This window comes from Callithrix jacchus, chromosome 22 (assembly GCF_049354715.1).
Source record: "Callithrix jacchus isolate 240 chromosome 22, calJac240_pri, whole genome shotgun sequence".
Taxonomy (NCBI): domain Eukaryota; kingdom Metazoa; phylum Chordata; class Mammalia; order Primates; family Cebidae; genus Callithrix; species Callithrix jacchus.
The window spans coordinates 42420186-42433087 of NC_133523.1; the positions used below are offsets into that span (position 1 = coordinate 42420186).

Genomic DNA, 12902 nt, shown 5'->3' on the forward strand with positions numbered 1-12902 from the left:
TGCCCCTGAAGCATCAGCCCAGGAGGGCGAGTTTCTGTCTGCCTGTCCCCAGCAGGGGCCTAGTACTTGGATCAGTGCCTGGCAGGCGGGAGATGCTCGGTAAATATTTCTCAAATGAATAAAGGAATGAATGAGCGAATGAATGAATGAACTCCCTGAAATGAATGAGATCAACTTCATTTCCCAAATCAGCCATGTGGGCTCCAGGTGGGAGCCCACAGGCCAGAACTGCCGGCCTGTAAGGTGCTGGTGTGGTCTTGGTGCTGACCCTCTGGACTCTGCCCCAGCTGAGCATCAGACGCCAGGACATGCCCATCACTGCTCCTCCCCGCCCTCGGAGCAGGGTGGCTCCCTCCGGCCTCTCCCCGCTGTCGGAGGCGTGGGTAGCAGCTGGGAGAACCGGCTGGGTGCTGCCCCTCCCCTTGGGCTGGGCACAGAGTAGGCACCTGGCGGACTCCCTGAGTGGCAGACGCTGTCGCTGCGCACACCTGGCCCCTGCGCCACTGCTCCCTGCTCGTCTTCCCCTCCCCGCCCTCGCCCACCTGCCATGGACGGGCAGGCAGAGCCCCACGTCCCCGGCTTGTGGGACACCTATGAAGAAGACATCTCAGAAATCAGGTGAGGCTCAGATCTGGGTGGGAGCCAGGAGATCCCAGGGAGGAGGTGGCTGTTTGAGGGAGCCAGGGGCTGTGGCAAGGGTGGCCTTCAGCCTCCCGCAGCCTCAGGCCTGGCCTGGACTTGGCCGGTGGGGCTGGGCTGGGCTGGGGCATCCACCATGGGGTACAGGTCCCTCCTGAGAAGGGAGCGAGGACTTGGCTGTGCTGGGTCACCAGCGGGGATGCCTGGGCTATCCCTGTCCCTCTCCGGGCCTCAGTTTTTCTGTCTGTCAAAGGGGCTCATAAGACCTGTGTCTTCCTGAAAGAGGTGAGGATGAGAGCAGGGAGCTTGGTGCATAGCAGTTGCTCCGGAAACACAATGGCCTGTCGTACTCCACTGCTTCCCAGGACACCCCAGGCAAGCCCTGAATAACGGGGGAGCTTGGGGGTGAAATGGGGGAGATTGGGATGCCGCTGAAACCCAGAGGGAGAAGCTGTGTCCTAGAGGGCTTGGGGCAGAGAGGGTGGGCTCCAGACTCTTCAGGCCTCCTAGGAGCGGTAAGGGCAGAGCACTACCCACCCCCATGAGCTTAGCGCGACTCCGCTGTTCCTGGGGATGGGTCAGACACTTTGACAGTACCCGCTTTCAGATGGGGAAACTGAGGCTGGGAGGGAAAGTGACATGATGTCAGTCACACAGCTAGAAGCAAATCTGAACCCCGGTCGGTCTCACCCCCGAGTCTGTGGTTTCTCCGCTCCTCACAGCCTTGGTGATGCCGTTATACCCCCTCCTCAAGTCTCCATTTCTCAGATGGGCGTGCAGAGACCCAGAGAGGGCAGGCAGCCTGCCCCAGATCACACAGCAAACTGCTGAGACAGTCTCCAACCCCTCGTATCTTCTAGTCTTGCCAAGTGAGACCCTCCTGGAAGCCTGGGCCCCTCCAGCCACTATGGGCTGTGAGGAAGGGGACAACTTAAGCCTGTTCCCAGCCCAGTTCCCTCATTCCTTTCTTTTTTTAATTTTCTTTGAAACGGAGTTTCGCTCTTGTGGCCCGGGCTGGAGTGCAATGGCGCCATCTCAGCTCACTGCAGCCTCCGCCTCCTGGATTCAAGGGATTCTCCACCCTCAGCCTCCTGAGTATCTGGGATTATAGGAGCCTGCCACCATGCCTGGCTGATTTTATTTTTGTATTTTTAGTAGAGACTGGGTTTCGCCATGTTGGCCAGGCTCTTCTCGAACTCCTGGCCTCAGGTGATCCACCTGCCTCAGCCTCCTGAAGTGCTGGATTACAGGTGTGAGCCACCATGGCTTTCTACTGTTTCAGGCCCTCTCCTCCCCTCCCTCAGCCAGAAGCCGGGGCCTGGAGAGGCCTTCCTGGTGCCTGGGACTCCAGAGACAGGAGCAGTTCAACCCTGATTGCTGTGTGACCTAGACAAGCTTTCTAGTGTCTCTGGGCCTCCTGGGCTGACAATCGTGGCTAGGCTGACCCAGATCTACTTGAGGGAGGTCCCAGGCCTTCTGAGTGCTGCAATTCTTCCTCCGGAGATAACAGATAAGCCAGCTCCCCAGGGTTCCCGCATCTGGGAAGGCCTTACCCCGACCAGGTCCCGGCACCTGGGAGCCTTTTTTTAATCTTTTACCTCTGCTGTGGCCCTGCCGGCTGGTCATAAAATGCCCTGAGTGACCTTGCTAAGGGGGTGACTTTGGTTCAGTCATTGGCCCTCTGCAAAGCTGTTTCGGCATCATGGCGGGCGGGGTGGGGGGTGGTTGGGGAATTGGTGAACAACCCTCTAGCCCTGAATGGCTGCAGCACCTGGCGGGGGTGCCCCTAGGACCTCAAGCTTCCAGACACTTCTGGAATCCCCTAGGCCTGGAGGCGTGCCTCTCCCCAGCCAGCCCGCTGGAGCAGGCCCCTGGGGCCCTCTTGCTCCTGATGTCCCCCTCCCAGTCCCCCTCAGATACACAACATCCCCCACCCCGAACTCAGCAGCCACCCCCCAAATTCGCACCTCCTCCTGGGCTGCCCATCTCAGGGATTCCCCACGCCCCCATCACTGGGTCAGATCCACAGGCCTGGTCCTGGCCCCCACCTTCCCCTCTGCTCGCTCCCAGCCGGCCAGTCCCCAGGCCCCACCCCTATGCCCCGACTCTCTGCCCCAGCTCTTCCTCTCAGCTGCCACAGCCCCAGTTTAGGCCTCATCTCCCCCTAGGCTCCCGACACCAGCCTCGGGGCTGTCCTCCCAGCCATCCCGTGAATTCCTCAACACACAGCCCTCACACACCCCACCCTCCCACCTCCTCGCCTGCATTCCACTTCTCTACCACTTGGTTTTTTTTGAGAGGGAGTCTGGCTCTGTCACCCAGGCTGGAGTGTAGTGGTGCAATCTCGGCTCACTGTAACCTCCACTTCCTGGGTTCAGGTGTCTTACCTAACCCTCACAGCCACCTGAGATTAACCCACTTTGACTACCGTCAGAGGTGAGGCCCAGAGAGGTTGAGTGACTTGCTTAGGGTCACACAGCTGCCAAGCAGGAAATAGCCAGGATTTGAACTAGGGAAGCCTGACTCTATCACACCCTGCACAGGGACTTTAAAGATGAGCAAGACTAAAAAGGAGTAAGATCTGGGAGGGAGACTCAACCCAGACAGGAGGTGAAGTGAGTGCTCTGAGGCTCAGCTGGGAGACACGCGTACCACTGCCCCCTGCTAATTTTTGTATTTTTAGTAGAGATGCTGTTTTACCATGTTGGCCAGGCTGGTCTCAAACTCCTGACCTCAGGTGATCCGCCCACTTCGTCCTCCAGAGTGCTGGAATTACAGGTATGAGCCAATGCCGGGCCTTTCTTTCTCTCTTTTTTTTGGAGAGACAAGATCTCACTCTGTCACAAAGGCTGGTCTTGAAATGACCTCAAGCGATTCTCCCACCTGGCTTGCTAAAGTGCTGAGATTACAGGGGTGAGCCGCTGTGCTTGACCCACAGGTCCTGTCTCATCTCCAGATGGATCTCTGGCCATCCCCAACTCAAACCCCTTCTGTGGCTTCCCAGAACGCACAGCGATGGTCTCCAAAACCATTGTAAGGCAAAGGTTTCCTTTGTCCAAGAGATCTTACTCCCAAGCAGAAATACATAACAAGCTGGGCATGGTGGCTCATGCCTGTAATCACAGCACTTTGGGAGACCGAGGCAGGTGGATGACTTGAGGTCAGGAGTTCGAGATCAGCCCGGCCAACATGGTGAAACCCTGTCTCTACTAAATATACAAAAATTAGCTGAGTGTGGTGGTGCACCTGTAATCCCAGCTACTTGGGAGGCTGAGGCAGGAGATTCCCTTGAATCTGGGAGGTGGAGGTTGCAGTGAGCCGAGATGGCACCGTTGCACTCCAGCCTGGGTGACAAAGCGAGACTCTCTCTCAAAAAAAGAAAAGAAAAGAAATCTATAATAGAGTCGGGCGCGGTGGCGCATACCTTTAGTCCCAGCTGCTCGGGAGGCTGAGGCTGGAGGATCGCTTGAGCCCAGAAGTTCTGGGCTGCAGTGCGCTATGCCGATCGGGTGTCTGCACTAAGTTCAGCATCAATACGGTGACCTCCCGGGAGTGCGGGACCCAGGTTGCCTAAGGAGGAGTGAACTGGCCCAGGTCAGAAACAGAGCAGGTCAAAACTCCCGTGCTGATCACTAGTGGGATCATGCCTGTGAATAGCCACTGTACTCCAGCCTGGGCAACATAGCAAGACCTGGGCTCCAAGGCCCCCTCTTCTCCCGTCTCAGCTGCTTCCACCCCCTCCACCCCCTCCCGCAGCTGCTTGTAGACCTACTGCAGCCTGGACCTCCCATTTTCCAGCCTTTGCACGAACTGGCGCCAGGTCCTTGGCTGAGCTGACCTCTGCCCTCTCTCCTTCCTTTGCTAAACTTCTGGCAATTTAGGATTTCTGGCTTGGGTGAGAGGGTGCCGCAGGGTTTGAGAGAATGCAGGCAGACGCCCACCCCAGATCCCAGGTTCCTGATCACGCTGGTCTCTCTTCATATCTGGCCTGTGGCACCAAAATATTGACCTGTTCATAGATAGGAAATGAATGAAGGAGATTTGTGAAAAGGATGTCAAGAATGAATGAATGGGCTGGGTGCGGTGGCACACACCTGTAATCCCAGCACGTTGGGAGGCCGAGGTGGGTGGATCACCTGAGGTCGGGAGTTTGAGACCAGCCTGACCAACATGGAGAAACCCCGTCTCTACTAAAAATACAAAATTAGCGCAGCGTGGTGGTATGCACCTGTAATCCCAGCTCCTCCGGAGGCTGAGGCAGGAGAATCACTTGAATCCAGGAGGCAGAGGTTGTGGTTAGTCCACATTGTACCACTGCACTCCAGCCGGGGCAAGAAGAGCAAAAGTCCATCTCAAAAAAAAAATAATAATAATGAATGAATGAATGGAGGATCCATTAGGCAACCTCTGAGCCGGAGCTTCCAGAATGAGTCAGGGTTAGGAGACAGCGAGGAGGGGCAGGGCGTGCTGGGAGAGTTGGGGCACAGGGCCAGAGATGGCTTCAGGAGAGTGAGGGGCAGGTGAGTCAGAGGAAGGCCAGTGGCAGAGGAAACTCCCCGTGGTGTGGTGGGCCCTCCTCCAACAGACCCCATGGCCCTCGAGCATTTCCTTCTTTCAGCACCCCCAGGGAGAGCAACTAAACTGTTGTTTTCAGAATACGTGCATATGTAGTTAAAAAAAAGTTATCCTAGGCCAGGCATGGTGGCTCCTATCCATAATTCCAGCACTTTGGGAGGCTGAGGTGGGAGGATCACTTGAGGCCAGGAGTTCAAGACTAGCCTGGACAACATAGCAAGACCCCTGTGTCTAAAAAAATAAAAAACAAGAATTGACCAGAATTTTATTCAGGATAGCAGCTCAAGGGAGGGGCAGATGCCATGGTGAGGAGCCCCGAGATATCAGCAAGATGCATTGCTCAGAATGTTCTAGTTTATGGGATACATTATAAATTATGCTTTAGAAATTAATATGTGAGGCTGGGTGCAGTGGCTCATGCCTGTAATCCCAGCATTTTGGGAGGCCAAAGTGGGCAGATCCCTTGAGGTCAGGAGTTCAAGACCAACCTGGCCAACATGGTGAAACCCCTTCTCTACTAAAACTACAAAAATTAGCTGGGCATGGTGGCGCACACCTATAATTCCAGCTGCTCCAGAGGCTGAGGCAGGAGAATCTCTTGAACCCAGGAGATAGAGGTTGCAGTGAGCTGAGATTGCACCACTGCACGCCAGCTTGGGTGACAAGATTGAAACTCCATCTCAAAAAAAAAGAGAGAAATTTAATATGTGACCAGGCCAAGGTGGCTCATGCCTGTAATCCCAGCACTTTGGGAGGCTGAGGCGAGCAGATCACAAGGTCAGGAGTTCAAGACCAGCCTGGCCACCTTATCTACTAAAAACATGATAACTAACTGGGTGTGGCGATGGGCACCTGTAATCCCAGCTACTTGTGAGGCTGAGGCAGGAGAATTGCTGGAATCAGGACCCTGGAGGTGGAGGTTGCAATGAGCAAGATTGTGTCACTGCACTCCAGCCTGGGCTACAAAGGGATACTCCGTCTCAAAAAAGAAAAAAAGAGAAAGAGATGTAATATGTGTTCCATGTGGCCTTGTATGGAAAAAGAACTAAAAAGGATAGTACAGGCTAAATTAAAATCGTAAGAGGAAAATATTAGGTATGGGCGGCAGGCAGGATGGGCGCGGAGCTAACACTCAAGCACAGGATGATATGATCCTGTGACATCCTTGAGTCGTTCTCAGCCCACTGAGTGCTATCTGTATTACTCCCTCTAATCCTCAGAGCCGCTGGAGATTAACCCACTTTAGGGTCACCCTGTGTGAGGGGTGAGGCCCGGAGAGGTTGAGTGACATGCCCAGGGTCACACAGCTGCCAAGCAGGGTATTGCCAGGATTCGAACCAGGGAAGCCTGACCCTATCATGCCCTGGATGGGGAACTCAGGGATGAATGAGAGCAGGAAGGAGCGAGATCCAGGAGGGAGACTCAGCCCAGGCAGGAGGCGCAGCAGCGGCTCTGCCAGGAGGGAGACTCAGCCCAGGAAGGAGGCGCAGCAGCGGCTCTGCAGCGCAGGCATTTCTTTGCATTCCCGGCCTGCTGGGCTGCACAGGGTGTCAAGGCCAGAGAAGCCAAGCGGGTCTTTGGACCTGGGCGCCCCGGGCGGCCAAGGAGAGCTGCGATGGCCGCTCCTCCCCTCGCTCTGATCTCGGGAGTCCCTAGCGCCGCACCTTCTGATCTCTGCCTCTTATTGGCGAGGAAGGGCTGGCTCTGGTTTTACAACCCCGGCCCCGCCTGCCTGAGGTAGGGCTGAGCCGCTTGAAGGATTTTACGGCCAAAGTCCTGCAAGTCACAAAGCTGCTTTTTCCGAGACTGGGGCTGATCGAGAGGTTTCAAACAATTAAAATAACAAGGCAGCCGGCCGGGCATGGTGGCTCACACCTGTAATCCCAGCACGTTGGGAGGCCGAGGCGGGCAGATCACCTGAGGTTGGGAGTTCGAGACCAGTCTGGCCAACATGGAGAAACCCCATCTCTACTAAAAATACAAAATTAGCCGGGTGTGGTGTCGCATGCCTGTGATCCCAGCTATTTGGGAGGCTGAGGCAGGAGAATTGCTTGAACCCAGGAGGTGGAGGTTGCAGTGAGCCAAGATTGTGCCATTGCACTCCAACTGAGGTGACAGTGAGATCCGCCTCAAAAAATAAAAGAAAGAAGGCTTTGCCTTGCTGCCGGGTGAGATTTGGGCGGGCAGACTGGGGAGAGGGGCTTTGGGGCCAGCACTGGTGGATGTGGGGGCTTGAGGAGAAGCAGAAAAAGATGCTCACAGTTCCCTCCCTCTCCCTCGCCTGCCCCCGACAAGGGACTCAGGCTAGGGGAGTGAGGGACAGGATGGTTTTTCTTTCCACTCGCTCTCTGGGGTGGGGTGGGCAGTTGTGCCTGGCGGGCCTGTGTAGGGACCGGCAGAAGAAAGGCGAGAAGTGAGCACGTTCAGAGTTCAAGGGCCATTTGGGTTTGTTTTGTTTTGTTTTGTGAGATACAGTCTTGCTCTGTCGCCCAGGCTGGAGCACAGTGGTGCGACTTTGGCTCACTGCAACCTCTGCCTCCTGGGTTCAAGCGATTCTCCTGCCTCAGCCTCCCAAGTAGCTGGGATTACAGGTGCCCGCCACTGAGCCTGGCTAATTTTTGTATTTTTGGTAGAGACGGGGTTGGCCATGTTGGCCTGTTGAGTTCAGGACCCATTTGGAAAGAACTGAGCAGCCCAGTTTGCCACCTGGAGGGTCTAGAGGAGGAACTGTGGGACCCAGTGGGTTGCCCATGATATCTGGTGAATGCCAGGGTGAGAAGGGAGCCTTGCTGGGAGGCCTGGAGTAGCGGCTGTAAGAGAGGTGTGGCTGGCTACTCACATGGGGACCAGAGCCCTGAGGATCCGGGAAAGTGGGGACCTTGACACCGCAGACAAGAATGCCTGCAGGGGCCGGGCGCCACGGCTCACGCCTGTAATCCCAACACTTTGGGAGGCCAAGGTGGGAGGATTGCTTGAGGCCAGGAGTTCAAGACCAGCCTGGGCAACATAGCAAACCCTCATCTCTAAAAAAAAATTAAAAAGAAAAGAGGCTGGGCTTGGTGGCTCACACCTATAAATCCCAGCACTTTGGGAGGCTAAGGCAGGTGAATCACTTGAGGTCGGGAGTTCGAGACCAGCCTGGTCAACATGGGGAAACCCCATCTCTACTAAAAATATAAAAATTAGCCGGGCACAGCTACTCATGCCTGTAATCCAGGAACTTTGGGAGGCCAAGGTGGGAGGATCACTTGAGGTCAGGAGTTTGGAATTAGCCTGGTCGACATGGTGAAACCCATTTCTACTAAAAATACAAAAGAATTAGCTGGGCATGGTGGCACATGCCTATAGTCTCAGCTACTTGGGAGGTTGAGGTCGGAGAATTGCTTGAACCCAAGAGGCAGAGGTTGCAGTGAGCTGAGATTGTACCACTGCACTCCGGCCTGGGCAACAAGAGTTAAACACTGTCTCAAAAAATATAAAATAAAAAATCATAGTAATGTTTATATAGCTTTTATTATTTATTACTTCTGGATCATAGTTATACCTGTTTTGAGGATATATACAATATTTACATACACTTTATTTTTTTGAGGCAGAGTCTCACTTCTTCACCCAGGCCAGAGTGCAGCTGTGCGATCTGTGCTCAATGCAGCCTCTGCCTCCCGAGCAGCTGGGATTACAGGCATGCACCACCATGCCTAGCTAATTTTTGTATTTTTAAGTAGAGACGGGGTTTCACCATGTTGGCAAGGCTAGTCTTGAACCCCCAATTTCAAGTGATCCACCCACCTCAGCCTCCCAAAGTGCTGGGATTAGAGGTGTGACCCACCATTCCCAGCCGATATTTATATAGATTTTAAATTGAAAGAATTGGCAAGAAAAAAGTTAAAGGGGATCGTTACCTATCAGATCTTTTTTTTTTTTTTTTTTTTTTTTGAGACGGAGTTTCGCTCTTGTTTACCCAGGCTGGAGTGCAATGGCGCGATCTCGGCTCACCGCAACCTCCGCCTCCTGGGTTCAGGCAATTCTCCTGCCTCAGCCTCCTGAGTCAGATTTTTTTTTTAATATAAAATTTTATTAAAATAGATTATTTGTAGAGACGGGGTCTCACTATGTTATGCTGGCTGGTTTTGAACTCCTGGGCTCAAGCGATTCTCCCGCCTTGTCTTCCCAACGCGGTAGGATTACAGGCGAGAGCCACAGCACCTGGCCTCCTATGAGATCTTAAAACCTGCTCTACGGCTACTACAATGCAAATCATCTGATATCCATTCTGTTCCTATTTGCCCAAGAGAAATGAGAATGCAGGTTTCCACAAAGACAGGAGCAGCTGTGGCAGCTTTGGGAGCAATAGCCTGACCTGGAAACCACCCAGGTGTCCATTAGCAGAGGCTGGATCAACACATTGTGATTTATTTATGCAGTGGAATTCTACTCAGCCGCAAACGGGAACAAGCCCTAATGTACACATAGACACGGAAAATGTCAGAAAAATTATGCTGAGCAAAGAAAGCCAGACACCAAAGAGCCTCTTCTATAAGATGACAGTTCTAGAATGTGCAAGACGGGGCTTACTCGGTCTGTGCAGTGGGGTGGCATCTGGGGACAGGGCAGGGACTGATTGTGACAAGATACAAGCCAGGGGCCGTGGCTCACGCTTGTTATCCCAGCACTTTGGGAGACCAAAGTGGGTGGATCCCTTGAGGCCACAAGTTCAAGACCAGCCTGGCAACATGGCAAAATCCCATCTCTACTAAAAATACAGAAAGAAGCCGGACATGATGGCGCACACCTCAGGCTACTCTAGAGGCTGAGGCAGGAGAATCGCTTGAACACAGGAGGCAGAGGTTGCAGTGAGCTGAGATGGTGCCATTGCACTCCAGCCTGGGCAACAGAGACTTCATCTCACGCACACACACACACACACACACACACACACACACAAAGACACCAGATGTAAGGAAACTATCTGGGGAGGGACTGTTCTGTATCTTAATGAGGGTTGGATAGCACAGGGTATGTGTGTGTCAAAATTCACCTGCGATATTGCCTTCCTCCAAAGGAAAATAATTTTGTTTATTTATTTATTGAGACAGAGTCTCGCTCTGTCGCCCAGGCTGAAGTGCAGTGGCACAATCTCAGCTCACTGCAACCTCCACCTCCTGGGTTCAAGCAATTCTCCTGCCTCAGCCTCCCAAGTAGCTGGTACTACAGGCACCTGCCACCACGCCCAGCTAATTTTCGTATTTTTAGTAGAGACAGTGTTTCACTGTGTTGGTCAGGCTGGTCTCGAACTCCTGACCTCGTGATCCACCCGCCTCCCAAAGTGTTGGGACTACAAGCGTGAGCCACCATGCCTGGCCAATTTTTTCAATTTTTTTATCTTTTCAGAGACAGAGTCTTGGCTGGGTGCGGTGGCTCATGCCCTTAAATAGGATCACCTGAGGCCAGGAATCCGAGACCAGCCTGGCCAGCATCTTGAAACCCCGTCTTTACTAAAAATACAAAAATTAGCCGGGCGTGGTAGTGTGCACCTGTAATCCCAGCTACTTGGAAGACTGAGGCAGGAGAGCCGATTGAACTCAGGAGGCGGAGGTTGCAGTGAGCTGAGACGGTGCTGCTGCACTCCAGCCTGGGCGACAGAGCGAGAGTCCGTCTCAAAAGGTGCAGGGGCCTCACCACAGATCACTGCAGTTTAGAACTCCTGGGCTCAGGCAGCCCTCCCACCTCAGCCTCCCAAAGTGCTGGGATTACAGATGTGAGCCACTGTGCCAGGCCTGCTTTTCTACGTAACTAAGAGATGACTTTCCATCGGCCTCCACCCTTACCCTTCTGTTCTTCGTGATATCTCAGACATCTTGCCAAATAAGTGCCACCTCCTCCTCCCAACCTTGTATTATGAAATGTGTCAAAACTTACAAGAACATTGGCAGGATTACCCCACAAATCCCCCATTCTCACCACCACTAAAATTTGGGGTTTTCCAAGTTTTAAATTCTTTTTTTCTTTTTTATAGTGTCACTCTCAGGAGACACTACAATGTTATTACATAGTACCTGTGTTGCCACAGGTCTGTGCATCCCTCTAGCCATCCATCAATCCTTCTGGTGTTTTATTTTTATTTATTTATTTATTTATTTTGAGACGGAGTTTCGCTCTTGTTACCCAGGCTGGAGTGCAATGGCGCAATCTCGGCTCACCGCAACCTCCGCCTCCTGGGTTCAGGCAATTCTCCTGCCTCAGCCTCCTGAGTAGCTGGGATTACAGGCGTGAGCCACCATGTCCAGCTAATTTTTTGTATTTTTAGTAGAGATGGGGTTTCATCATGTTGACCAGGATGGTCTCGATCTCTTGACCTCATGATCCACCCGCCTCGGCCTCCCAAAGTGCTGGGATTACAGGCTTCAGCCACCGCGCCCGGCCTATTTTTATTTTTTGAGAAGAGTTTTGCTCTTGTCGCCCAGGCTGGAGTGCAGTGGCGCGATGTTGGCTCACCGAAACCTCCACCTCCTGAGTTCGAGCGATTCTCCTGCCTCAGCCTCCTGAGTAGCTGGAATTACACATGCCCGCCACCATGCCCAGCTAATTTTTTATATTTTTAGTAGAGACAGGTTTCATCATGTTGGCCAAGCTTGTCTCAAACTCCTGACTTCAAGTCACCTGCCTGCCTCAGCCTCCCAGAGTGCAGGGATTACAGGGGTGTGCCACCTTGCCCGGGCCAATTTTTGTTGTTTTAGTAGAGACAGGGTTTCACCGTGTGAGACAGGCTGTTCTCCAGCTCACAACCTCAGGTGATCTGCCCGCCTAGGCTCCCAAAGCGCTGGGATTACAGGAATGAGTCAGGACGCCCGGCCTAACCCTTACATTTGTCGCCTTTCAAAGTTAAGTTGAAGACATCTGAATGTTTCACCCTAAACATTCCAGGCTGGATATTAACTACTTCAGTGTTTGTTCACGGTGTGCGTGTGTGTGCATGTGTGTGCGTGTCCGTGTGTGTGTGCGTGTGTGACTCTCCCTCTGTCACCCAGGCTGGAGTGCAGTAGCTGGATCTTGACTCACTTCACCCTCTACCTCCCAGGTTCAAACGATTCTCCGGCTTTAGCTGCTGGAGTAGCTGGGATTACAGGCCCCGCCACCAGGCTCAGCTAAGTTTTGTATTTTTAGTAGAGATGGAGTTTCGCCATGTTGGCCAGGCTGGTCTCGAACTCCTGTCCTCAGGTGACCTGCCTGCCTCAGCCTCCCAAAGTGCTGGGATTACATGAGCCACTGCACATGGCCAATGTGTTTCTTTTTTTCTTAATAGAAGTTTACCTACAGTAAACCACACAAATCTAAAGTGTGCTTATTTAATTTTTGTTTTAATTTTTTTTTTATTTTGAGATAGGATCTTGCCCTGTCGGCTGGCAGCAGTACAGGGGTGCAACTATGGCCCACTCAGCCTCGACCTCCCCCGCTCAGGCAGTCCTTCCACCTCAGCCTCCTAAGTAGCTGAGACAACAGGCATGCATCACCACACCCAGCTAATTTATTGATGGAGTCTCACCGTGTTACCCAGGCTGATCTGTTACCCAGGTTATTACCCAGGCTTTGCGATGATGTGGCCTCCGCTCACTGCAACCTCCTCCTCCTGGGTTCAAGCAGTTCTCCCACCTCACCTCTCAGCCTCTCCAGTAGCTGGGACTACAGGC

The 12902-nt window shown here is 53.2% G+C and overlaps 1 protein-coding gene across 1 annotated transcript in view; it reads left to right on the plus strand.

Moving 5' to 3' along the window:
- The first annotated feature begins 467 nt into the window (after positions 1 to 467).
- The window catches only part of SULT2B1 (sulfotransferase family 2B member 1), a 48517-nt gene continuing 36082 nt past the window's right edge, over positions 468 to 12902 (plus strand). The window contains exon 1 of the mRNA XM_035285323.2: positions 468 to 618. Coding sequence (XP_035141214.1) covers positions 548 to 618 — 71 coding nt within the window. The 5' untranslated portion in view covers positions 468 to 547. The remainder of the gene's footprint in view (positions 619 to 12902) is intronic.